Genomic DNA, 24,669 nt, shown 5'->3' with positions numbered 1-24,669 from the left:
CAAGCTTCTGAGAGTATCTCGCCCGCATGGCAAAGCCTGGCATGCTACCCGTGACGTATTCAATATTCCAAATACAGTAACAAGTCTCACGATGAAGATGTTACTGGGCCTGCTCGAGCAAATTGATGAACAATGGGAGGACTGTGACTGTGACCGTGTTTAATGGCTCTCAAAGTAATCTCTTTTGAATTTCTGTGTTTTCTATCATGATGCCCACCTTTTCATTTCTGGTCAGGTTTATTAGGGTTCTTTCTCTCTTTTTCTTTGTGAGTCTTGCTAGTGTTTTATCAGTCTTGTTTATTTTTTCAAAGAACCAGCTCCTGGTTTCATTGATCTTTTGGATTGTTTTTTGGGAATCCAGCTTGTTGATTTCTGCTCTTTAAGTTTTATTATTTCTTTCTTCCAGTCTGGTTTGGGCTCCTTTAGGTCGTTTTCTAATATCCTAACCTGTGAAGTCTAGTTGGTTTTGTTTAACTGGAAATTAAACAATCAGGTCTTCCTGTTTAATTTCCAGATGTTTTAGTTGATTCTTCGTTTTTGTGAGTGATTAACTTCTATCTTAAGTGCATTGTGGTCTGAAAGGATAGCTGATAAGATGTCTATCTTCTTAATTCTGTTGAGGCATGTTTTGTGACTTAGCATGTGTTCTATCTTGGAAAATGTTTTATGTTCGCTGGAGAAGAATGTGTATTTGGCTTTTTGGTGATGAAAAGCCTTGTATATGTCTATTAAATCTTTCTCTTCCATCTTTTCTTTCGGAGCCAGTACTTCCTTACTCTGAGGTTTAGTCTTGTTTATCTATCAAGGGGTGACAGGGCAGTGTTGAAATCTCTGACTACTATTATGTTGCTACTAGTGTCCTCCTTAAAGTCTATTAGCAGTAGCTTTAAGTATTTTGCTGGTCCCTCATTGGGTGCGTATATATTTAGGAGTGTAGTTTCTTTCTGTTGTACATATCCCTTGATTATTAAAAAATTGGCCTTTGCTGTCCCTTTTAATCTTTTTCAGCCTGAAATCTATGTTGTCGGATACTAGTATGGCCATCCTTGCTTTTTTGAGGGAGCCGTTTGCTTGTAGGATTGTTTTCCATCCTTTGACTTTGGGTCGTGTTTGCTCTGACTGTTCAGATGTGTTTCTTGTAGGCAGCAGAATGTTGGGTTCAGTTTCTGAATTCAATTTGCCACTGTATCTCTTAATTGGTGTATTTAGACCATTGACATTGAGAGAGATTATTGTTATGGGGTTTTGTGCCATCTATCTGTAGAGGTTTGTTGTGCTTCTGGGGTTTGTCTTGTCTTACAGTAGCCCCTTCAGTCTTTCTTTCAAGTTTGGTTTTGAGTCTATGAAGTTCCTGAGCTGTTGTTTATCCACGAAATAGTGTATGGTTCTTTCGAGTCTGAATGAAAGTCTAGTCAGATAAAGTATTCTTGATGGGGCGTTCATTTCATTGTTTTGTTTTTTTTTTTAACTATATCCCACCACTGTCTTTGGGCTCGGATGATTTCCTTTGATAAGCCTGCTTTAAATCTAAGGGGTGCTCCTTTGTATGTGATTTCCTTCTTTGACCTTGCTGCTTGCAGTATTGTGTCTCTATCTGTGGTATTTGTTGTTCTGATTATGATTTATCTTGGAGTCTTTTTATTAGGGTCTCTTTTAGCTGGTGCCCTTTTGACTTCTTGGATCTGGGTGCCTGCATTCTCCAGCTCTGGAACTTCTCAGCAATGATGTCTTTAACTGTTATTACTTCATTTGGATTGCCTCCCTGTCCTTCTCGTATTCTGATGATTCTTATGTTGTTCCTCTTGAATTCATCCCATATGTCTCTTACTGCCCTAGAGCTATATTGAAGTCTTTCTCCATCTTCTGTTGTAGCCTGTATGCTTTCTGCAACTCATCTTCAAGCTCACTGATTCTGTTCTCAGTTGTTGTCATTCTACTGTTGAGGCTGAATTTTTAATTTTTAATTTCATTGACAGAATTTTTTTATTAGTGACATTTCTGTTTAGCTTTCTTCTTTTTTTAGTTTTAAAATTTATTTTCTTAAAGTTGTTCATAATAATTGATTACATTTAGTATTTCAACACTAATTCCACCAGCATTACACCTTCCCACCATTATTTCGAAGTTTTCCACCTCCACTCAAGCCTGCCCCACAGGCAGATGCTAGATAATTTATGTTGCTTGTTATGAATAGTGTAAGATGTATAAGTGATTAAACAAAAAGCAAAAAAGAACCCCAATTAGTATGAGATATTTGTATAATAGTATGAGATATAATACCAGGAGGCCATGCACTCCTGGGATTCTGAAAATTTAAATAACTGGGGTCTGGAGCCATCCCTGCAGTGGGCTGCTCGTTTTCAAGATTCATTTGTGAGTCTCTGGATCATGGCTGTTAATGCACTTAAATGGCACCTGGAGGCAGTTTGTGGGCATGACAGCCAGGACCCTTGAAGGGTGGGGAGATGGGAAGGGATGACCCAGTCTAACCCCTTGAGGTCTGGCGTTTTCAGTCACTGGTCCCAGATACCACAGTTTTTCAGCAGATTTATTCTCTTGCGTGCGGGGCCCAGAACAAGCCTGTGAAGATTGGCGATGAGGGTGGTTGAGATTGGGTTCTGGAAGTTTGCAACTGCCTGGGTTCATCCGGTGCAGGTGGAAAGAGAGAGAACGCCTGCTGCCATCTGAAGTGCCCTGATGAAGTCAGCCTGGCATATGGTCTGGAGCCATCCCTGCAGTAAGCTGTTCAGTTCCAAGATTCATTTGTGAGTCTGACTTTCTTATTTCTGCTCTCATTTCATCCTGTATTTTATTTGCTATCTGTTCCACTGTTTCTTTCATATCCTTTTGTATTTTATTGGTTGTGTGTTCCACTGTTTCTCTGAGCTCATTGAACATCCACACCATTTCATCTCTGAATTCTTTATCAGAGAGGTTATGTATGTGGGTATTCCTTGTTGAGATTTCAGGGCTCTTTTCTTCATCCACTCCTAGTGTTCTCCATTATGCTATAGTAGTATGGAGGTGGGTCCCTTCAGTTCACTATCTGTGTCCCCCCCTCACTTCCAGGGAGGACTCTGGATGAACTAGCTGAATGGTGGTCTCCTCTCTCCCTTTTAAGGATATTACCTTCCTCTTTGGTGTTCCTGTGTGACTATGTGGGGCAGCTAGCACTAATTCAGGGGATGTGTTCTTTTTTTTTTTTTAATATTTTTTTTCTAATTTTTTTTTTTATTATTGAAACACCATGAGAACAGTTACAAAGTTTTCGAATTAAGTCTCGGTCATATAATGATGAAACACCCGACCCTTCACCAGTACATATTTTCTACCACCAAAACCTCCTGTATACCCCCCACTGCACACCCTCTCTTTACCTGTGTGGCAGATGATTTTCACATTGCTCTGTCTCTACTTTGATTACATTAAATATTTCTACTCCAGACCCACCATTATTGTTTGGGATTTTACCCCAACACTCAGATCTGACAATTTGTTTTTTATTACTGATTATGAATCATTAGACAATTTGTCTTCTGTTACTGATTATGAGTTGCATATGTTGTAGATTTTGAAATTCTGAAGTTTTAATAATTAAATCTGGAAGGATTTCTGCCAAAAGCCACTGGGTTCAAAGCTCGATCAACAGCCAGAGGGCTCATTTGTGGGCAGCAAGTCGGGGGGCGGGGAGGAGCCAGCTCTGCCTCCATCCCATGATGCCTCAAGTTTCTCATAACTACGGGCCCCTCACTGGCTGTCCCTTGGCCTCTGGAAGATGGCAGTAGTGACCGAGCCGGCAGGGGAAACAGGCCAAGGCACGAAACCCATTCCCACCTGGGGTGGTCCGCTGCTGGAAACCTAATGCGTAGTCCGAACGTGTTTCTGCCAAAAGCTGCTGGGTTCCGAGCTTTGTTTCTGAGTCTCTGGGATCATGGCCAATAAGGCAACTCGATCAGCAGCCAGAGTGCTTGTTCTTCAGTGGCAACTTAGCGTCTCTGGTTGTGTTCTTTTAGACTGGGTTTGTACAAATTCTTTTGCTCACTGTTGTTTCGGTGAGTTTGGGGAGTATTTTGATTGGAACAGGCCAGTGGACTATTGATCTGATTAATGTAGTTGGGGTAGCTAGACTGCCCTTGTAAGTTAGGTAATGGAGGCTGAGATATGAGTCCAGGGCACTATGAAAGGGAAAATTAACGCTCCAGAGGCCATGCCCCCCACTGCTGCTGTACTTGTGGGGCAGGATCCCAGCATTGGTGCAGGTCTGGGGTTAGAGTTCTATTTCTGGCACACTTCTAAAATTGCAGGCGTCCCCTCTTGCCTAGGTGCTCATTTGGGCACCTTCGCTGAAGAGGGGCCTTTCAGTTCACTGTCGCTGCTCACTTGGCATGCTGTCCCTTCATCTGGCCTATTATTTAGGTGTTACTCCTGGTTCTGCTCAGGGATCACCTCTGATATTTTGCTCAGGGGACCATATGTGGTGCTCAGGATTGAACCCAGGTCAGGTGCATTCAAAGCAAGTGTCCTTCTTGATGTACTATCTCTCCAGCCAGCCCCCAAAGAAATGTAGATTTTTGGGCAGTGACACATAAATCCCTGTTAGTTTTGTGTCTGGTAATATGATAAGTACTATTTTGAGTGTCAGAAAGTAGAGAAATTTGGAAAGATAGTATAAAATACACATGATATGATTCTGAATGGTTAACCATTTTGTAGAGATAAAATATAAAAACAATGGATTCTAATGTGAAATAAAATCTGTATTTAAAATAAGATACATTGGGGCTGGAGTGATAGCACAGGGGGTAGGGCGTTTGCCTTACACGCGGCTCAACCCGGGTTCAATCCCCAGCATCCCATATATGGTCCCCTGAGCACGGCCACGAGTAATTCCTGAGTGCATGAACCAGGAGTAACCCCTGTGCATTGCTGGGTGTGACCCAAAAAGCAAAAAAAAAAAAAAAATTAAATGAATTGTTATTAAATTCAAAAGCTGTGTAATAGGAGAAAATTTATAGGTATAGATTTTTGGTCATACCCAACCGTCCCAAGTGTTACTCCTGACAGTGCTCAAGGATCATTTCTGGTAATGCTTAGGAGCTCATTTTGGGTTTTGGGGATCAAATTTGATTCAGCCACTTGAAAGACAACTGCCTTACCTGCTGTGCTCTCTCCAGCCCTAATAAATATTTCAAAATGTTAAACCATTATGATACATATGTATAAAAAATTAGACTCTGAGATAGTTGTGGAGAGACAATATAAATAATAATGCAAATTTGAATTTTCAAAATGTAATTTTTTTCTCTGTACTTTATTGAAAAACACACGAGGAGCTGGAGAGATAGTATAGTGGGTAGGATGCTTGTCTTGATGCTGCTTACCCAAATCTTGATCCCCAGCACCCCATATGATCTCTTGAGCACTGCTGTGTGTGATCCCTAAGCTCAGAGCCAGGAGTTAGCCCTGAGCACCACCAGGTGGTCCCACAACCAAAGGAAAGGAGAAGTAATTACCTGCCCCTTTATGTGTCATCATTCTTATTACTGCTTTCTTTGACACCCATTGTGGTGTGCCCCTGCTCCCCCCAAATAACCTGTTGATTTGGTTCAAGATTTGATATGAAGGGTGCGTGTGTGTGTGTGTGTGTGTGTGTGTGTGTGTGTAATATATATAAATATATACATATATATGTGTAGTTTTTTTGTTTTGTTTTGGGACTACTCCCAGCAATGTTCAGAGGTTACTTTTGGATCTGCAATCAGGACTTACTTCTGGCAGTGCTTGGGGGACTATTTTGGATGCTGGGGATTGAATTGGGTTGACTGGGTGCAAGACTTGCCTTACCCATGGCCTCTCTGGTTTCTGATTGAACTGCTTAACGGCCATGAACCCAGAGACTCAGAAACAAATCTCGAAACCCAACAGCTTTTGGCAGAAATGCATCCGGTCCCTGCAGTAGGCCACCAGTGCTGGACCACCCCAGGTGAGAATAGGTTTTGTGCCTTGGCCTGTTCCCCCTGGCCATGATCCCAGAGATTCAGAAACAAATCTCGAAACCCAGCGACTTTTGGCAGAAATGCGTCCGGACCTTGCAGTAGGTTATTGTCGCTGGGCCACCCAGGGGGGAAAGGGTGCTGTCCCTCCACCTGGTCCCCCTTGGCAGCCTGGTGGCCACCATCTTCCACAGGCCATTGGACATTCAGGTTTGTGCCCGCAGTGACGAGACACGCAGGACCTCATGGGATGGGGGTGGAGTTGGCCCTTTCCTTCCCGCCCCAACAAGACCCCGAGTCACCGCTCCCGAATGGCCTCTCTGGCTCCTGATCAAGCTACTTAAGGATCATGATCCAAGAGACTCAGAAACAAATGCCAAAACCCAGCGGCTTTTGGCAGAAATGCATCTGGACCCCTCAGTAAGTTACTGTAGCCAGGCTACCCCATGGAGCAAAGGATGCTGTCTCTCCACCTGTTCCCCCTTTCCTGCCTAGTGGCCACCATCTTCCAGAAGCCATTGGACAGTCAGGTTTGGGCCCGCAATGACAAGACATGTGGGGCCTCACGGGATAGGGCTGGAGCCGGCCCTTTCCTCCCCACCCCAACGAGACCCTGAGCCGCCGCCCACAAACGGCCTCTCTGGCTCCTGATCAAGCTGCTTAATGGCCATGATCCCAGAGACTGAGAAACAAATCTTGAAACCCAGTGGCTTTTGGCATGCATGTGAATCGCGCAGTAGGTTACTGTTGCTGGCCACCGCAGGGAAAAAAGGGTGTTGTCCTTCTGCCTGCTCCCTCTAGGTGGCTCGGTAGCCGCCATCTTCCAGAGGCCATTGGACAGTTAGGTTTGGTACTGCGGTGATGAGATACACGGGCCCTCACGGGATGGGGGTGGAGCCAGCACTTTCCTCCCCACCCCAACGAGATCCTGAGTCGCCGCCCATAAATGGTCTCTCTGGCTCCTTATCAAAGTGCTTAAGGGCCATGATCCCAGAGACTCTGAGTCGCTGCCCATGAACTGCCTCTCTGATCAAGCTGCTTAATGGCCATGATCTTAGAGACTCAGGAATAAATCTTGGAACCTAACAGGTTTTGGCAAGAAATCCCTTCAGATTTAACTGTTAAAATTTCGGAATTTCAAAATCGTGCGGCCATTACTGCAGCCACGTGACATATGTTATTCATAACCAGCAATAGAAAACAAATTGTCTACCCTTGCCTTTTCGGCAGATCTGAGTGTTGGGATAAAATCCCAAATATTAATGGTGGGTGTGGTGTTGAAATGTTGAATATAATCAAAGTAGAGAGAGAGTAATTTGGAAATCATCTGCCCCACAGGTAGGGGGAGGTTGTGGGATGGGGGTATGCTGGAGACTTTGGTGGTGGAGAATGGGCACTGGTGATGGTACGGGTGTTTCATTATATGACCGAGACTTAAACCTGAAAGCTTAGTAACTGCTCTCACAGTGATTCAATAAATAAAATTATTAAAAAAAAAAAGAATTGCCTTACCTAATGTACTATCCCTCCGGCCCCAATATGAGTTATATTGAACATAGAATAAGGATCTTGAAAATTGTTTTGAAGATTATTATGAATTCATGGGAATTATTTTCTTAATATTTAACCAATAGCTTAGTCATTATTTTAACTTTGAATTATGATCCAAAGCTTTTGGATTGTGAAGGTTTTCATTACACTAGTTTTTTTACAGTTCCTTGGTAGGCTTACTCTAGATTTATAGTTTTCAACACAAATCTAGTATTGTGTTGAAAACTGTTGTTGTATTGGAATGCTGTGGATATTGAGTACTTGAAAGGGGGCTGGTTTGAACTGAGATGCTCAGTATAAAATATATGCTGGATTTTGAAGATGGTCAAAAAAATATGTGGAACCATACTACTCATTGTAGAGTACTTAACAAGTAGACCCTGAGTTCTTCTCCGGATACAGCATGCTATTCTTCCCTTCTTCTCTCGCACTCTTGGGAATGACCCCAGAAGCTGTGTACCACCCAGCATGGCTCTTTTTTTTTTCTTTTAATTTTAAACTTTTTATTATGAAATTACTGTGAAATACACAGTATTTACAAATACAAAGCTGTTCATGATCTGGTTTCATTTGTACAATGTTCCAATACCCGTCCCTCCACCACTGTACTTTTCCCACCACGAATGTCCCAGTTTCCCTCTTGCCACCGCGCCCCCCTTCTCCCCCGCTGCAGTCTGCCTCTATAGTAGATGCTTTTTTTTCCTCTCTGTCTCTCTGTCTCTCTGTCTCTCTCTCTCTCTCTCTCTCTCTCTCTCTCTCTCTCTCTCCCTCTTTCTCTCTCTCTTTCTCCTTGTGTAGTATTCCATTGTGTAGATGTATTACAGTTCTAGGCATTTTAGATTTAACATTGGGTTGTCCTTTCTCCTCCCACAGGAAGCTTAGCTTAAAGGAGTTACCCCTACCACAGTGCTCCTGAGGGACACCCAAGGCACTCCCAATCTTCTGGGTTTATCTTTAATCTCTCCTTTGTGCTCTTCTTCCCCTCATGTTTATCCCCAAATCCGACCCTAAAACTTGTAAAGTCAAATCTTCTGAGGACTCTGGATTTTGTATATGTAAGTGAAATGTTGATTTTCTCTTTCCTTTATGTCTTTCGCATAGTTTACTTTAGAGCAATGTCCTTTGTGTAAAGACCTGGGAAGACAGTTAATGCTATGCTTTTGTAACTTGGGAGTTAATTGACTCTGAATAATATTTACTCCTGGGCAATCATCACATTTACCTGACTTAAGCCTCAGTTGCCCTTAGTTCCCAACACCCGAAAAAGGGGGTGGGGGGCTTCCCTATGAGGAACAAGGATGGATGGACCCAGGCAAGTCGTAAGCTACCCTGGCAACAAAAAGGGACAGGCTGAGTGCCATACGAATATAATAAGTTAAGAGCACGGTCATGGTACAACCTGACATGACCCAAAAGAGAGGTGACTGAATAAGGACCCTGCTAGGGTTAGGAAAGACTAACTTGGCCTTCGCATTGTAGCCTGGGATATATAGCAAGATGTGCCCAGGAAGAACCACCCTTTAAGCATAACATTTCTCTTATTGTGTTCATGCAAAATGACTAGAGATATTATTAAGAAGTTAATTTAAGATGACTGTTCAAATGGATTAATAGATAAGGAAAGAAGAAAGCAATATGCCCAGATGGATCCTACCCTTGGGTGGATCTCCTAGCAGGAATCTAGAGTGCTGAACCCTAGATGAGGTTCTGTCCTTGAGTGGATCTCCAAGAAGAATTTCCTGTGAATGATCTATTGATTGTTTACGATAATGTTCAACCACACCTATGTGTAATTGCTACCCCTAACCCTTCATGATCTCTCTATAACTAAGGCTGTGAGACTTGAATAAATGGTCACTGATTACCAGCCAGCCTGTGGCCACCGTTCCTCTGTCTGTTGTCTGTTGTCTGGATGGGGGGACTGTGATTGGCTTCGAATGCACCAAGGAAACCCCTGAGTCACTGTGGGACGGTGACACCCTGGAACAGTGACATTGATGTACTGTGGTTTCTTAATCTAGTCATCTGTTCTGGGGCACTCGGGTTGTTTCCACATTCTGACTTCTGTGAAATACTGCAATGATCATGGAAGTGCAGACTTCATTTCTATTGTGTTTATGTCCCCCCGGGGGTATATTCCTAAAAGTGGTATTGCTGGGTCATATGGAAGCTCAATTTCTAGTTTTTTGAGGAATGTACGTTTTTTTTTTTCTTTCTAAAAAAGGCTCAACCATTTGGCATTCCCAGTAACAAAGAATGAGAGACCCTTTCTCCCTGCATCCATGCCAACACTGATTGTTCTCGTTTTTTATGGATGTACCAGTCTGTGTAACTGACTGATCAGGCTGGAGCAACAGCACAGCGGATAGGGCATTTGCCTTGCATGCGGCCGACCCGGGTTCGATTTCTCTCCTCTTGGAGAGCCCGCCAAGCTACCAAGAATATCCCGCCTGCACGGTAGAGCCTGGCAAGCTCCCCGTGGCGTATTCGATATGCCAAGAACAGTAACAAATCTCACAATGGAGATGTTACTGGTGCTTGCTTGAGTGAATCGATAAACAATGGGAGGACAGTGCTATACAGCTACCACCGTTGTTTTGATTTGCATCTCTGTTGATTAGCAGGGTAGAACTTTTTTTTTTCTTGTGCCTTTTGACCACTTGTATTTCTTCTTCGAGGAAATTTCTGTTTATTTCTTTCCCCCATTTTTTGATGGGGTTGGATTTTTTTTTCTTGTAAAGTACTACCAGTGCCTTACAAATCTTGAACATTAACTTCTTATCTGAGGGGTATTGTGTAAATAATTTTCCCCACTCCATGGGTTGTCTCTGTATCTTGGTCACTTTCTTTTGAGGTGCTGAAACTTCTTAGTTTAATGTAGTTTCTTGTTTATCTTTGCTTCAACTTCTGGCTTGGCTCTGATTAAGTAGTGTTAATAGTGCTAGAGACATGGTACGGGGGTTAAGGTGTATGCCTTGCATAAGGCCAGCTCCACTTTGATCCCTGATTGTACAATGATGGGTAGCCCTGGAGACCCCAGTGTTCTACCACGGTGGCCTAGGTAATCTTCAATACTGTAGGACCCAAGCAGCGCTGCATCTTTGGGCTCTTGTACTGAACAGTTGCTTAGTGATTGAGAATTGCTGGGAGGGACCTCTGGACCTCCTGAACACTACTTGGAAGCCACCTTTCCTCCCACACTTCCCAAACAACTAACTTAAAAAAAAAGAAGGTAAACTCTTAGACATTTTAAAAATTAATTTTATGTTCAAATAAATTTTTAGGTAGTTAGATAAAATCTATTTTTTAGAATTTCATGTCTTGGTGCCATGGTTGTGGTTCAGTGGTAGAACTCTTGCATTGATGGTCCTAGGCTAAGTTCCCCACACAGCAAAGAATATATTGTCATGTCTTATAATGTGTCTGCCACAGAATTTAAAATCAGCTTATATAACTTGCATTATAATCCTTTTGAATACCACTGCACTAGAAATTTCAGCTTGACATTATCTTTTTGGAAAGAACATCTGGGTTCTAGTTCTATTCTTCCTTCAATTAGTCTGTTACCTAATAGTTTTAATTTTTTTGGTTCCATTTTCTCATGTTCTTTTATTTTTTACATTTTTCTTTTTGGGTATCATGCAACAGTGGGCAAGAATTACTCCTGAGTCTATGCTCAGGGATCATTTCTGGGGACTATATGGTGCTGGGTATTGAACCCTATCAACCATATGTAAAGCAAGAATTCTACCTGTTGTACTATCTCTCCGACCCAACCAAACTTTAATTTTTTTGGTGGAAGTATAGATAACAAACCTGTTTTATCTATCCATAGAAGATTGACAGTCACAAGAAAGAATTTGTCAATTGTAGAGCCTTCTATAGGTATCTGTAATTTTAAGTTAAATATTTTATTAGATGCTTGTAGTAGGTTGCCAGAATCATTGACTGTTACTTTTGACTATTATTTATTTATTTATTTATTTATTTATTGGACTGTTGGGTAACATTGCTCTGTCCTTCAAGAAGCTTAGGTTTTATCTGGTTACACCCATCAATCTGGTTACACCCACCACAGTGCTCCAGAGGCACTTCCACTTCCATTGTGTTTACATGTAAACATGTAAACAGTCTTTCCTATGCTCTCCTTCCCACCTAGTTAATCAGCTTTCCCCTTAATCAGACTTTGTTAATTTGTAAGATCAGTTTCCCAGAAATCTATGATTTTATATGTATGAGTGAAATATTGCCCTTTTCCTCTCCTTATGCCTTATGAATAGTTTACCTTAAAGTAATATCCTTTTTGTATAGATACAGAAAGAACGTTAACATTATGCTTTGTAACTTAGGATTTGATTGGCCTTGAATATTATTCACTCCCGGGCATCTTTCTCGACTTAAGCCTCAGTTGCCCTTAGTTCCTAACACCCCAAAAGCAGGGTCCCGACGAGGGACTGAATGGACCCAGGGCAAGCAGTGAGCTACCCTGGCAGCGAAATGGGCCAGGCCAAAGTGCCACGATTCTTAACTATAAGTTAAGAGTTTGATCATGGACAAATGCTGTCATGATCCAAGGTAACGACAAGACTAGGATCCTGCTAGGGGTGGGAAAGACTATCTGGCCTGAGCACCGTAGTCTGAGATCGAGATGGCCCTAGGAGAGCAATTCTATAAGTTTAAGATATTTCTTACTGTATCCATACAAAATGATTTATATTATATTCTTATATGCTTGTCAGACAAGGAGAGGAGAGGCACGCCCATGGGATTCTGCTCTAGGGTGGGTCCTCCTGCTGAGGGAGGATCTGTCCTAGGAGCGGTCTTCCCTGAGGCTAAGATTTCTACCCCTGTTGATCTCCACCCCTATTGATTGTGACCACACCTATGTAATTGGTTCCCCCAATTCCTCATGGAGAGAGGATTTAACTGTACTGTAGGAGTGAGACAGGGCAGAAGGAAGAAGAGAGTTCAGAGAGGATCAGAACCCAGACTCCAGAGAAGGAGGATGAAGGGGAATGGAGAAGGAGAATGAAGTAGCTGGGGGAGGAAGAATGGGGGCAGAGACAGAAGGAGAGATGAGGAGAGAATCAGAATAAACTACGACTAATACCTACCAGCCTGGCCCTCGTTCCTTCCTCTGCCTGACCATCGCCATCGACCTCTTCAGGGTGGTAGGAGGGTGAGACTACCGAACGCAGGTGGCGGGAGAGATAGAGCCACCGCCGCTGTGTGGGTGCCGTGCCCCCCACTTTGTGTGAGTTTACACATCTGGCGTCCCTGGGTGGGCTATCTTGTGTGAGCTTACACATTGGACCATACCCAGCAATGCACGGCGAGGAATTACTACTGTTTCTGTGCTCAGGAATTATTTCTAGTGGTGTTCAGGATACCATATGAGGTGCATGGTTTGAACCTGGTGTGTCTTGCTGTGCAGCAAGCGCCCTACCTGCTGTACTCTCTTCAGCTTCTGTATTTTTTATTTTTGTATTTTGTGCTCCTGGCCTAGTGCTTGGTATTTGTTTCTCGTGGTTCCATGTGGTACTGGGTATTGAACTTGGGGGTTCTTGTATATAAAACACTACTCTAACCCTTTGTATGATCTGCCTGTCACACTTTTTGCATATTTTTTGGAAGGATACTTCCAAATGGCTCTCAACAGTCCCATAGCCCTCTACCGGTGATTGTCAGCTGGCCAGGCCAGCAGTGAGGGTCCCTGAAAGTGCTGTGCAGGGGATTATTCTGGCCACCCAGCAGTGCTTGGGGATCTTCATGGTTGCACCTTACATTGCTGGGTGAATTTTGCAATAAGTTTTGTGGTGGCGGGAATTGAACGTGGGTTGGGTGCATGTGCCCAAATTATTGTATGGTTTTCGAACTCCTCATTTTTTACATTCTTATAAATTTGTGCTCATTTTATGTATTTCAATTGTAATGCTAATATTTAGGAAAAATTTTTAATCTTTATTAAAAAAATAGAATTAAAAAATTGCAGAATCTGTGCTTCTTAAGAATTGAGGTGGAGCTGGGGCCACTTCCAGTAATGCTTGACCCAACAGTGCTGGTCTGATAGTTCACTGAAGTGCTTTGCCAACTTGTGGGACTTGGGAACCTCCTAGCCTACACCTTGTTGTGCTAGGGGTCTGCGAAGTGCCAGGAATTGAAAATAGAAACTCATATGTGCTTGAGCCCTATAGCTGGCCTGCGGTGTAATTTTTTTTTCTTTTTTCTTTTTTAAGCCTAGATGATGATCTGGAATCTTTTCGAGAGTTAAAGCAATTGGAAAGAGAAGAATTAATTGAAAACGATCACAGAGTTACTACCTCCAATATAAATAAGTTGTCTTTTAAAGAAACCGAAAAAGGTAAAAGAAAACTCAAAAACTTATTGCATAAACCATTCAGATATTAACTGTGTTCACTAGAGCAGGTTTTTCTCAGCTGGGGATCATCTGGCTCCCTGGTGACTCCCCAGGATATTTCAGAGGGGGTTACACATGAATATTGTTTAACTGGAGTGGAGGAGGAGGGGGAAAAGCATCAAAATTTGGGAGCTGGAAAGATAGTACATTGGACTGGGCTGGTTCAGTCCCCAGTGCCTGCCAGGAGTGATCTCTGAATGCAGAGCCAGAAGTAAACCTTGAGCAATGTCAGAGTGATTCAAAACCAAAAATAAACATCAAAGCATGAAACTAGAGACACCTGGTCCACAGAAATCAAATTTCAGGGGATGAGACTTGAGGCCGTTGGGTGAGTGAGGCACATGAAACAAGGTTGGAAGAAACCAACACTAGACTATGTCAAATAAGTTGTAACTGATAAGGTCAGTGTTCTGCCAGTACTCCTCATGTGTTTATGTATTTGGTTTAAGTTTCAGTAAGTCATGAGAAAATTATTATGCTTATGATTAAACTAAAAAAGAGAAAAATAAGCTTTGTTTTTCAGTAGTAGTTACACATTCTCAATATTTACTAAAAACAGTTTTATAATCAACTACTGAGTAGCACTGTAGCACTGTCCTCCCATTGTTCATCGATTTGCTCGAGCGGGCCCAGTAACGTCTCCATTGTGAGACTTGTTGTTACTGTGTTTGGCATATCGAATACGTCACGGTTAGCTTGCCAGGCTTTGCCGTGCAGGCAAGATACTGTCAGTAGCTTGCCGGGCTCTCCGAGAGGGGCGGAAGAATCAAACCCGGCTCAGCCAGGCCAGCTGTGCGCAAGGCACATGCCCTACCACTGTGCTATCGGCTGGTACTTTTGATAATTTCTTTGGTTCTGACTTATGTCAGTTTTTGTTAGAATGTATGCAAAAGGTTGTGGGAGTTAGTTAACTGATTCTTCAAGTTTTGTAAGAATATACCACAGAGTATATTCCTTAGGCTCTGATTGCATGTTACAGTTTTGACAGGATATTAAGGAAAGAAGGAACCAGAAATGGTATCATTCCTAGGTTGGCTGTAAGACATATTGGAGAGTACTTTTATACTACTGGTGGCTTCTACTGTTTCCCCTAGGAAACAATAAATATATATATATGTATAAATATATCTTTTTTTTTTGTATTTCCTTTCTCACTCTCCTTTATCTAGTTAACCTCAATGTTTGAGGAAGATTGAAAAGCTGTCATGCTCAGACCGTTTCTTGCTCTATGGGAATATTTTCATTGAAAATATACGATGATCTATAAAATTTGTGTTTGGGTTTTGGGGCCACACCCAGCTGTGCTCAGGGTCATTCCTGGTGGTGCTTCGGGGACCATTTGCAATGCTAGGCATTGAACTGAGGTTCTGCTGTTAAGATAGGCAAGTGCCCTGAGTGCCCAAGAACAGATGACTGGTTAAAGAAACTTTGGTACATCTACACAATGGAGTACTATGTAGCTCTTAGAAAAGATGAAGTCATGAAATTTACATACAAGTGGTACCACATGGAAAGTATCATGCTAAGTGAAATGAGTCAGAAAGAGAGGGATAGACATAGAAAGATTGCATTCATCTGGGGGATATAAAGTAACAAAATATGAGATTAATACCCAAGAATAGCTGAGATCAACACCAGGAGGATTACTCCATAGCTTAGAAGCCAGCCGGGTATCCTAGGGGAAAGGGCAGCTCAGATAGAGAAGGGAGCACCAAATAAAGGGTGTTTGGAGGATCCTCCCAGGAGGGGAGATGCATGTTGAAAGTAGACTATGGACTGAACATGTTTGCCACTCAATGCCTCTTTTGCAGACCACAACACCCAAAAGGAGAGAGAGAACAAAAGGGAATGCCCTGCCACAGAGGCAGGGTGGGGGGGGATATTATCCATGGTGGTGGAAAATGGACACTGGTGGAGGGATGGGTATTTGATCATTGTATGACCGAAACCCAAGCACAAAGATTTGTAAATCTATAACTGTACCTCATGGTGCTTCACTAATTAAAAAAAAAAAAAAAGATAGGCAAGTGCCTTCTCTCTGACTCCTGTAAATGTTTTTTGAATGGATTTAAAGTTTACTAAATTAAGGAATATTTAACCAGGAATTAGTGAGATGGGGCTTAGAGGGTTCAAAACGGATTTTGCTTTTCACAGTTCTAAGTGCTGAAAGTTTTATTTCACTTCAGGGGCACTTGATTAACTGAATTGGTGTTTATGGGTGTGGGAGGTGGCTTCCTAGTGTTATAGCAGGCCACCAGGGCAGTACTCCAGTGCTGGGGATTTAATCTGGGACCCTGTGCATTCCAGCATGTGCTCCAGCCTTGGGAGCTATCTTCCTGGCCCTGTTTTATTTTTTAGAGGGGGATTTGGACCACATGGACTTGTGCTTGGAGGCTGTTCCCAGTTCATTGTTGTGCTTGGGGGGATCATGTCATGCCAGGGGCCCAACCAAGGCCTCCCAAGGGCATAGCCTGTGCTCAATCTGTTGAACTATTTCTCTCTCTCTCTCTCTCTCTCTCTCTCTCTCTCTCTCTCTCTCTCTCTTATATACGAGAGTACTGCTGTTTATTCAGCCACTGATTAGCTGATTGAATTGTGCATGAACTCCACCTTTTTTTTTTCATTTTTTATAATTTTATTTATTGAATCACCATGAGAGCAGTTACAAAGCTTTTGGGTCTAAGTCTTGGTCATACAATGAAACACCCGTACCTTCACCAACCTCCAACAACCCCAGTATACCCTCATCCCACACCCTCCCCCTACCTGTGGGGCAGATGATTTCCACATTAGTCTCTCTCTACTTTGATCACATTCAATATTTAGCCACCAGACCCACCATTATTATTTGAGATTTTACCCCAACACTCAGATCTGCTGAAAAGGCAACAGTAGACAAATTGTTTTCTATTGCTGGTTATGAATAACATGATGTCGCGTGGCTGCAGCAGTGGCCGCGTGATTTTGAAATTCTGAAATTTTAACACTTAAATCTGGAGGGATTTCTGCCAAAACCTGCTGGGTTCTGAGATTTGTTCCTGAGTCTCTGGGATCATGGCCCTTCAGCAGCTTGATCAGGAGCCAGAAAGGCCGTTCGTGGGCAATGACTTCAGGTCTTGTTGGGGTGGGGATGACAGGACCGGCTCCACCCCCATTCCGTGAGGCCCAAAATGTCTCTTCACTGCAGGCCCAAACCTGACTGTCCAATGACCTCTGGAGGATGATGGCCACCGAGCTGTCAGGGGGAGGCAGGTGGAGGGACAACATCCCTTTCCCCTTGGGGTGGCCCTGCGACAGTAATCTACTGCATGGTCCAGACACATTTCTGCCAAAAGCCACTGGGGTTCGAGATTTATTTCTGAGTCTCTAGGATCATGGCCGTTAAGCAGCTTGATCAGGAGCCAGAGAGGCTGTTTGTGGGTGATGACTTGGGGTCTCTTTGGGGTGGGGAGGAAAGGACCAGCTCCACCCCCATCCCGTGAGGCCCAAAATGTCTTGTCACTGCGGCCCAAACCTGACTGTCCAATGGCCTCTGAAGGATGGTGGCCACTGAGCCACCAAGGGGGAGCAGGTGGAGGGACAGCACCTTTTCCCCCCTGGGGTGGCCTGGTGACAGTAACCTACTGTGGGTTCTGGACGCATTTCTGCCAAAAGCCACTGGGTTTTGAGATTTTTTTTCTGAGTTCTCTGGGATCATGTTCGTTCAGCAGCTTGATCGGGAGCCAGAGAGGCCATTCGTGGGCGATGACTGGGGGTCTTGTTGGGGTGGGGAGGACAGGACCGGCTCCACCACCATCCCGTGAGGCCCTGTATGTCTTGTCACTGCGGGCCCAAACCTGACTGTCCAGTGGCCTCTGGAGGATGGTAGCCACTGGGCTACGAGGGGGAATAGGCCAAGGCATAAAACCTATTCCCACCTGGCGTGGCCCAGCACCAGTAACCTACTGCAGAGACTGGATGCATTTCTGCCAAAAGCCGCTGGGTATTGAGATTTGTTTCTGAGTCTCTGGGATCATGGCCATTAAGCAGTTCAGTCAGGAACCAAAAAGACCATGCCTCCAATTATATAGCTAAGCCGGAAGTGGGTTTGTGGGTGTGTTTCCCACATACCTAACTTTTGGCCGTTTACTTTCTTGGTAAACTTTGCCCCAAGTTTTTGGGGCCTGGCCAAAGGCACAGCAGCAATTTTGGGGTATCTGGAAGTCTGAAGGCACCATAAGGCTGCTGATGCACTCGCCTCACAGGTACAGATTGACCTGCTGGTGCCACCATATACACTGAACTATCTCTCTACCCTCTCACTCGAAACATTTTATGATGCTGTACTTCAATTATACAATATTATAATTCAGTGTAAAGTAGCTTTCTAAAGATTCTGAGAATATTTAAAACTATAAGTTGTTTGATGATTAAAATTTTGTTTTCCTAGCAGTTGCCCAGCCAATTAGTTTGACCTTAAATTCAAGAAATTGCACTGAATATTTTAGTGATGCATGTGATTCTCCTTTGAAACGTACTGCTTCACCAACATCTAAAGGATCAAATAAGCAACCTTTACTTCCACATCAAATCAATCAGATATATGATGAGTTATTTCAAATACATCAGAAGCTACAGGTAAGAACTAATTACTGAATTGAGAATTCAGAAATATTTATGTTTTAAGTGCCAGGTATTTGAAAATAAGGTTTTTAAATATAAACTATTGGTGTAGATGTTGTTTTAGATCAGACCGTGTTGCTTTATGTTTATTCCTTTTTGTTGTTGTTTATTTTTATTTGGCCAAAAAATCAGTACTCAGGGCTTAACTCCTGGCTCTACACTCAAGTATCTCTCCTGGTAATTCTTGGGGGCCATGTGATCCAGGGATAAGATCCAGGTTGGCCATGTGCAAGTCCTACCTGCTGTACTATCACTCTGGCTCCACATTCCCTCTCTGTCCAATCCATCTGTGCAGGGCTGGGAGTGTGGCTCAGATTCCCTCTCTGTCCAGTCCATGTGTGCAGGGCTGGGAGTGTGGCTAAGTGGCAGTGTATGTGATTCCCATGTATGAGACTCTTCTGGTTGATAATCAGTGACCATTTATTCAAGTCTCACAGCCTTAGTTATAGAGAGATCATGAAGGGTTAGGGGTAGCAATTACGCATAGGTGTGGTTGAACATTATCGTAAACAATCAATAGATCATTCACAGGAAATTCTTCTTGGAGATCCACTCAAGGACAGAACCTCATCTAGGGTTCAGCACTCTAGATTCCTGCTAGGAGATCCACCCAAGGGTAGGATCCATCTGGGCATATTGCTTTCTTCTTTCCTTATCTATTAATCCATTTGAACAGTCATCTTAAATTAACTTCTTAATAATATCTCTAGTCATTTTGCATGAACACAATAAGAGAAATGTTATGCTTAAAGGGTGGTTCTTCCTGGGCACATCTTGCTATATATCCCAGGCTACAATGCGAAGGCCAAGTTAGTCTTTCCTAACCCTAGCAGGGTCCTTATTCAGTCACCTCTCTTTTGGGTCATGTCAGGTTGTACCATGACCGTGCTCTTAACTTATTATATTCGTATGGCACTCAGCCTGTCCCTTTTTGTTGCCAGGGTAGCTTACGACTTGCCTGGGTCCATCCATCCTTGTTCCTCATAGGGAAGCCCCCCACCCCCTTTTTCGGGTGTTGGGAACTAAGGGCAACTGAGGCTTAAGTCAGGTAAATGTGATGATTGCCCAGGAGTAAATATTATTCAGAGTCAATTAACTCCCAAGTTACAAAAGCATAGCATTAACTGTCTTCCCAGGTCTTTACACAAAGGACATTGCTCTAAAGTAAACTATGCGAAAGACATAAAGGAAAGAGAAAATCAACATTTCACTTACATATACAAAATCCAGAGTCCTCAGAAGATTTGACTTTACAAGTTTTAGGGTCGGATTTGGGGATAAACGTGAGGGGAAGAAGAGCACAAAGGAGAGATTAAAGATAAACCCAGAAGATTGGGAGTGCCTTGGGTGTCCCTCAGGAGCACTGTGGTAGAGGTAACTCCTTTAAGCTAAGCTTCCTGTGGGAGGAGAAAGGACAACCCAATGTTAAATCTAAAATGCTTGGAATTGTTACCCAACATTGAAGTATATTTATCCTTTTTATTGCTGAATAATATTCTAGTGTGGATAAACCACATTTTCTTAATCTCTTTATTACTTTATGAACGTTTGGGTTGTTACAAATGGTGATGCTATTTACTTTTGTAGTTTGTGTGGATGTACTTACATATATTCTAGGAGTGAGTTGAATGTATGATCACAACTCACACACAGAGGTATGTGCTCTTCCACTGAACTATATCCTTAACCCTTTATTTTTTAATTTTGAGCGATAGCACAGCGGGTAGGGCGTTCGCCTTACAAGCGGCTAACATGGCTGACCCGAGTTCGATTCCTCCGCCCCTCTCGGAGAGCCCGGCAAGCTACTGAGAGTATTCGATATGCCAGACACAGTAACAACAAAGTCTCCAATGGAGACGTTACTGGGCCTGCTCGAGCAAATCGACGATCAATGGGAGGGCCTTTACCTTTACCTTTACTGCTATTCATTCAGTCACCAATTAGCTGATTGAATTGGGCATGAACTCCACCTTAGTTTTTTAATTAATTATTTTTTATTTTTATATTTATTTATTGAATCACTGCAGGATAAGTTACTAAGCTTTCAGGTTTAAGTCTCAGTCATACAATGATCAAACACCTTTCCCTTCACCAGTACTCATTTTTTACCACCAAGAACCCCAGTATACGCCACCCTCACCCCTCCAAATGCCTGTGAGGCAGATGATTTCTACTTAACTCTTCTCTACATTGATTACATTTATCATTTTGACAAAAGATATGCCATTATTGTTTAGAATTTCCCCCCAAACAATCAAAATTGCGGAAAAGGCATTGTGAAATATTTTGTTTTCTATAGCTGGTTATGAGAATCATATAATGTCACGTAGCCACGATTTTAGATTTCTGCAAAGAGCCAGATAATTACAATAATTACGAGATTGTTTTCTATGTGTCTGGTGTTATGGCCGTGCCGGAGAGTCGCTCGTGGGGGCTAACTCATGACCTCGGTAGGGCGTGAAGGACGTGCTAGTACCATCCCCCTTCCCATGAGACTGCAGTTGCCCCGTCACCGCTGGCTCGTACCTGGCTTTCCTATAAGCTCTGAGGCGGCGGCCACCTTGCTGCCAGGGGGGAAAAAGGCAGAAGGGAGCAACATCCTTTCCCTCCTGGGGAGGCATGGCGCCATAGTTTAACGCATGGTCCATTCACTTTTCTTCTGCAAGCTGCTGGGCTCTGGACTAAGTCCTTTTGCCTCTAGAGCCATGGCCATGCCAGAGAGCCGCTTGTGAGGGGCAACTCATGACCTTGGTAGGGCGTGAAGGACGAGCCGGTACCGTCCCCCTTCCCATGAGACTGCAGTTGCCCCGTCACCACCGGCTCATACCTGGCTTTTCAATAAGCTCTGAGGTGGCGGCCACTTTGCTGCCAGAGGGGGAAAAGGCAGAAGGGAGCAACACTCTTTCCCTCCCGGGGAGGCATGGCGCCGTAGTTTAACGCATGGTCCATTCGCATTTCTGCAGCAGGTTGCCGGGTTCTGGATTAAGTCCTTTTGCCTCTGGAGCCATGGCCGTGCCAGAGAGCCGCTTGCGGGGGACAACTCGTGACCTCGGTAGGGCGTGAAGGATGTGCCGGTACTGCCCTTCTTCCCATGAGACTGCAGTTGCCCCGTCACCTCTGGCTTTCCAATAAGCTCTGAGGTGGTGGCCACTTTGCTGCCAGGGGGGAAAAAGGCGGAAGGGAGCAATACCCTTTCCCTCCCAGGGAGGCATGGCACCATAGTTTAATGCATGGTCCATTCACTTTTCTGCCGCAACTTTCTGGGCTCTGGATTAAGTCCTTTTGCCTCTGGAGCCATGGCCGTGCCAGAGAGCTCCTTACGGGGGGCAACTCGTGACCTTGGTAGGGCGTGAAGGATGAGCTTGTACCGCCCTCCTTCCCATGAGAATGCAGTTGCCCCATCACCGCTGACTCATACCTGGCTTTCCAATAAGCTCTGAGCTGGCGGCCACCTTGTATGCAGTCCAGATGTCACTTAATCACTTAACTTCCCGTTAGTTGTCGATTTGCTCGAGCGGGCGCCAGTAACGTCTCCATTTGTCCCTGTCGCGTGCTAGTGTAGCCCAATGGCATCTGTTCGCTCCGGGAACATGAAGGGCCTCAAACCGATCGTTCATGATCTTGACGAAGAAGTCTGACCATCTGGTAGGTGGGCGGCCACGCGGTCTTTTGACATCCCGTGGAATCCAATCAGTAACAGCTCTAGTCCAACGGTCGTCTTTAAATCTCATTACGTGACCAGCCCTTCTGATTTTCGACACCTTGGCAAATGAGACAGCGTCCCTGATTCTTGATCGTCGACGGATGTCAGAACTCCGGATTCTTTCTCTCATTTGAGTGAAACGTGATATTCCAAGCATAGCTCTTTCTATTCTTCTTTGGGAGACCTGAATAGCGTTCTCATCTTGTTTGCGTAGGGCCCAGGTCTCTGAGGCATATGTTAATGCAGGAAGAACAGTGGAATCAAAGAGATGTGCCCGGAGCCGGAGGTTCTTCGTCCTCTTAGCTATTTCTTCGACGTTCTTGAAGGCATTCCAAGCCGCTCTCTTCCTCCTGCGCAGCTCGGGTGCCAGGTCATTTGTCATGTTGACCTCTCGACCTAGGTACACATAGCTGTTGCATTCGGAGATGGTCGTTCCGTTGAGAGAGAATGGGGCATCAGGAATGAGGCTGTTTCTCATAAACATTGTCTTCGTAAGATTCAGCTGTAGTCCTACCTTTCCACACTCACGGTCAAAGTCGGCCAGCATTTGTGCCGCTTGGCTGATGTTTGGTGTTATTAAAACAATGTCATCAGCAAAGCGGAGGTGGTGTAGTTGCCGGCCATCTATCTTCACTCCCATTCCTTCCCATTCCAGTCGTCGCATGATGTTCTCGAGGGTGGCACTGAAGAGTTTTGGTGAAATGGTATCACCCTGCCGCACCCCTCTCTTGACATCAACGATCACTTCTTTGTAGAATGGTGAGATCCTGGTAGTGAATCCGCAATACAGCTCACGGAGGATCCTGATGTATTGGGCTTGAATGCCCTGATTGGCTAGGGCTTCCATGACCGCTTCCGTCTCAACAGAATCAAAGGCCTTCTTTAAATCAATGAACGTTAGACAGAGAGGCATCTTGAACTCCCGAGAAACCTCAATGAGCTTGGTTATTGATTGTGTGGATATGGTCGATGGTGCTGAATCCTTTGCGGAACCCTGCTTGCTCACATGGTTGTCCTTCATCTAGTGTTCTGCCAATCCTATTTAGGATGACTCGAGTGAACAACTTGCAGATGACAGACAATAGGCAGATCGGGCGATAGTTGCCAATGTCATGGATGTCTCCCTTCTTGAACAGTAGTATGGTCCTGCTGGTTTTCCATTGGGACGGAACCTTGCATTCAGACAGGTAGCGAGTGAAGAGCCGAGCCAGTGTACTGATGAGTACTGACGGCAGGTTCTTCAGGTGTTCAGGTCTGACCTTGTCTGGCCTGGGTGCTGTTTGTTTCTTTACCAACGAAATGATGTGTCGGATTTCAGAAGGGAGAACGTTGGGAACTACATATCCATCCTGTGGAATTTGGTATGTCGGCAAGTGGACATGGCTATCAAAGAGATTTGAGTAGAAGTCATGGATAATCTTCTCCATTGCCGTTCTGGAGGATGTGATGGATCCATCAGTAGTCCAGATGTATTTCTGCCAAAGCCGCTGGGTTTCAAGATTTGTTTCTGAGTCTCTGGTATCATGGCTATTAATCAGCTTGATCAGGAGCCAGAGAGGCCATTTGTAGGGTCTTGTTGGGATGGGGAGAAAGAGTCGGCTCCACCCCCATGTGGTGAGGCCCCGTGTGTCTCCTCACTGCAGGCCCAAACCTGACTGTCCAGTGCTCTGTAGGATGGCGGTCACCAGGCCGCCAGGGGGAACAGGCCAAGGCACGAAACCTATTCCCACCTGGAGTGGCCCAGTGCCAGTAACCTTCTGCAGGAACAGGACGCATTTCTGCCAAAAGCCGCTGGGTTCCGAGATTCGTTTCTGAGACTCTGGGATCATGGCCATTAAGCCGTTCGATCAGGAACCAGAGAGACCATGCCTCCAATTATATAGCTGAGCCGGAGGTGGTTTGTGGGTGTGTCTCCCACATACCCAACTTTTTGCCGTTTACTTTCTTGGTAAACTTTGCCCCAAGTTTTTGGGGTCTGGCCAGAGGCACAGCAGCAATGTTGGGGTATCTGAAAGTCTGACGTTGCCATCAGGCTGCTGATGCACTCACCTCACAGGTACAGATTGACCTGCTGGTGGCACCATACCCCCTCCCTAACCCATTAGATTTATCTTTTGGAATAACTCCTCAGACTCTTCTGAAATAATTGCACTGTTTTTATTACTACCATTTGCACACAAAGGTTTCAGGTTTTCTACAGTCCTGACAATGCTTAGACAATTTTTGTTTTTCTATCCATGTCATTGAATAAAGTGTTATTTCATATGGTTTTCGTTTGCATTTCTCTCTTTGATAACTGAGTTCAGTATTGGACATCATCTTTGCTATCTGAAAACATACAT

General features: G+C 44.1%; 1 protein-coding gene across 7 annotated transcripts in view; it reads left to right on the top strand.

Moving 5' to 3' along the window:
- CCDC138 (coiled-coil domain containing 138) overlaps window positions 1-24,669 on the top strand; it is a 113,622-nt gene that overhangs the window by 5,402 nt on the left and 83,551 nt on the right. For 6 of the 7 annotated variants that reach the window (XM_056114679.1, XM_056114678.1, XM_056114683.1 and 3 more), the window contains exons 4-5: window positions 13,781-13,905; window positions 18,395-18,579. In XM_056114679.1, coding sequence (XP_055970654.1) covers window positions 13,781-13,905; window positions 18,395-18,579 — 310 coding nt within the window. Of the gene's footprint in view, window positions 1-13,780; window positions 13,906-18,391; window positions 18,580-24,669 lie in introns of all 7 variants that reach the window. The other variant, XM_056114680.1, reaches the window with a different exon arrangement.

The sequence above is a fragment of the Sorex fumeus genome, unplaced genomic scaffold (assembly GCF_029834395.1).
Source record: "Sorex fumeus unplaced genomic scaffold, SorFum_2.1 ptg000026l, whole genome shotgun sequence".
NCBI lineage: Eukaryota > Metazoa > Chordata > Mammalia > Eulipotyphla > Soricidae > Sorex > Sorex fumeus.
This window is presented reverse-complemented; position numbering and strand designations above follow the sequence as displayed.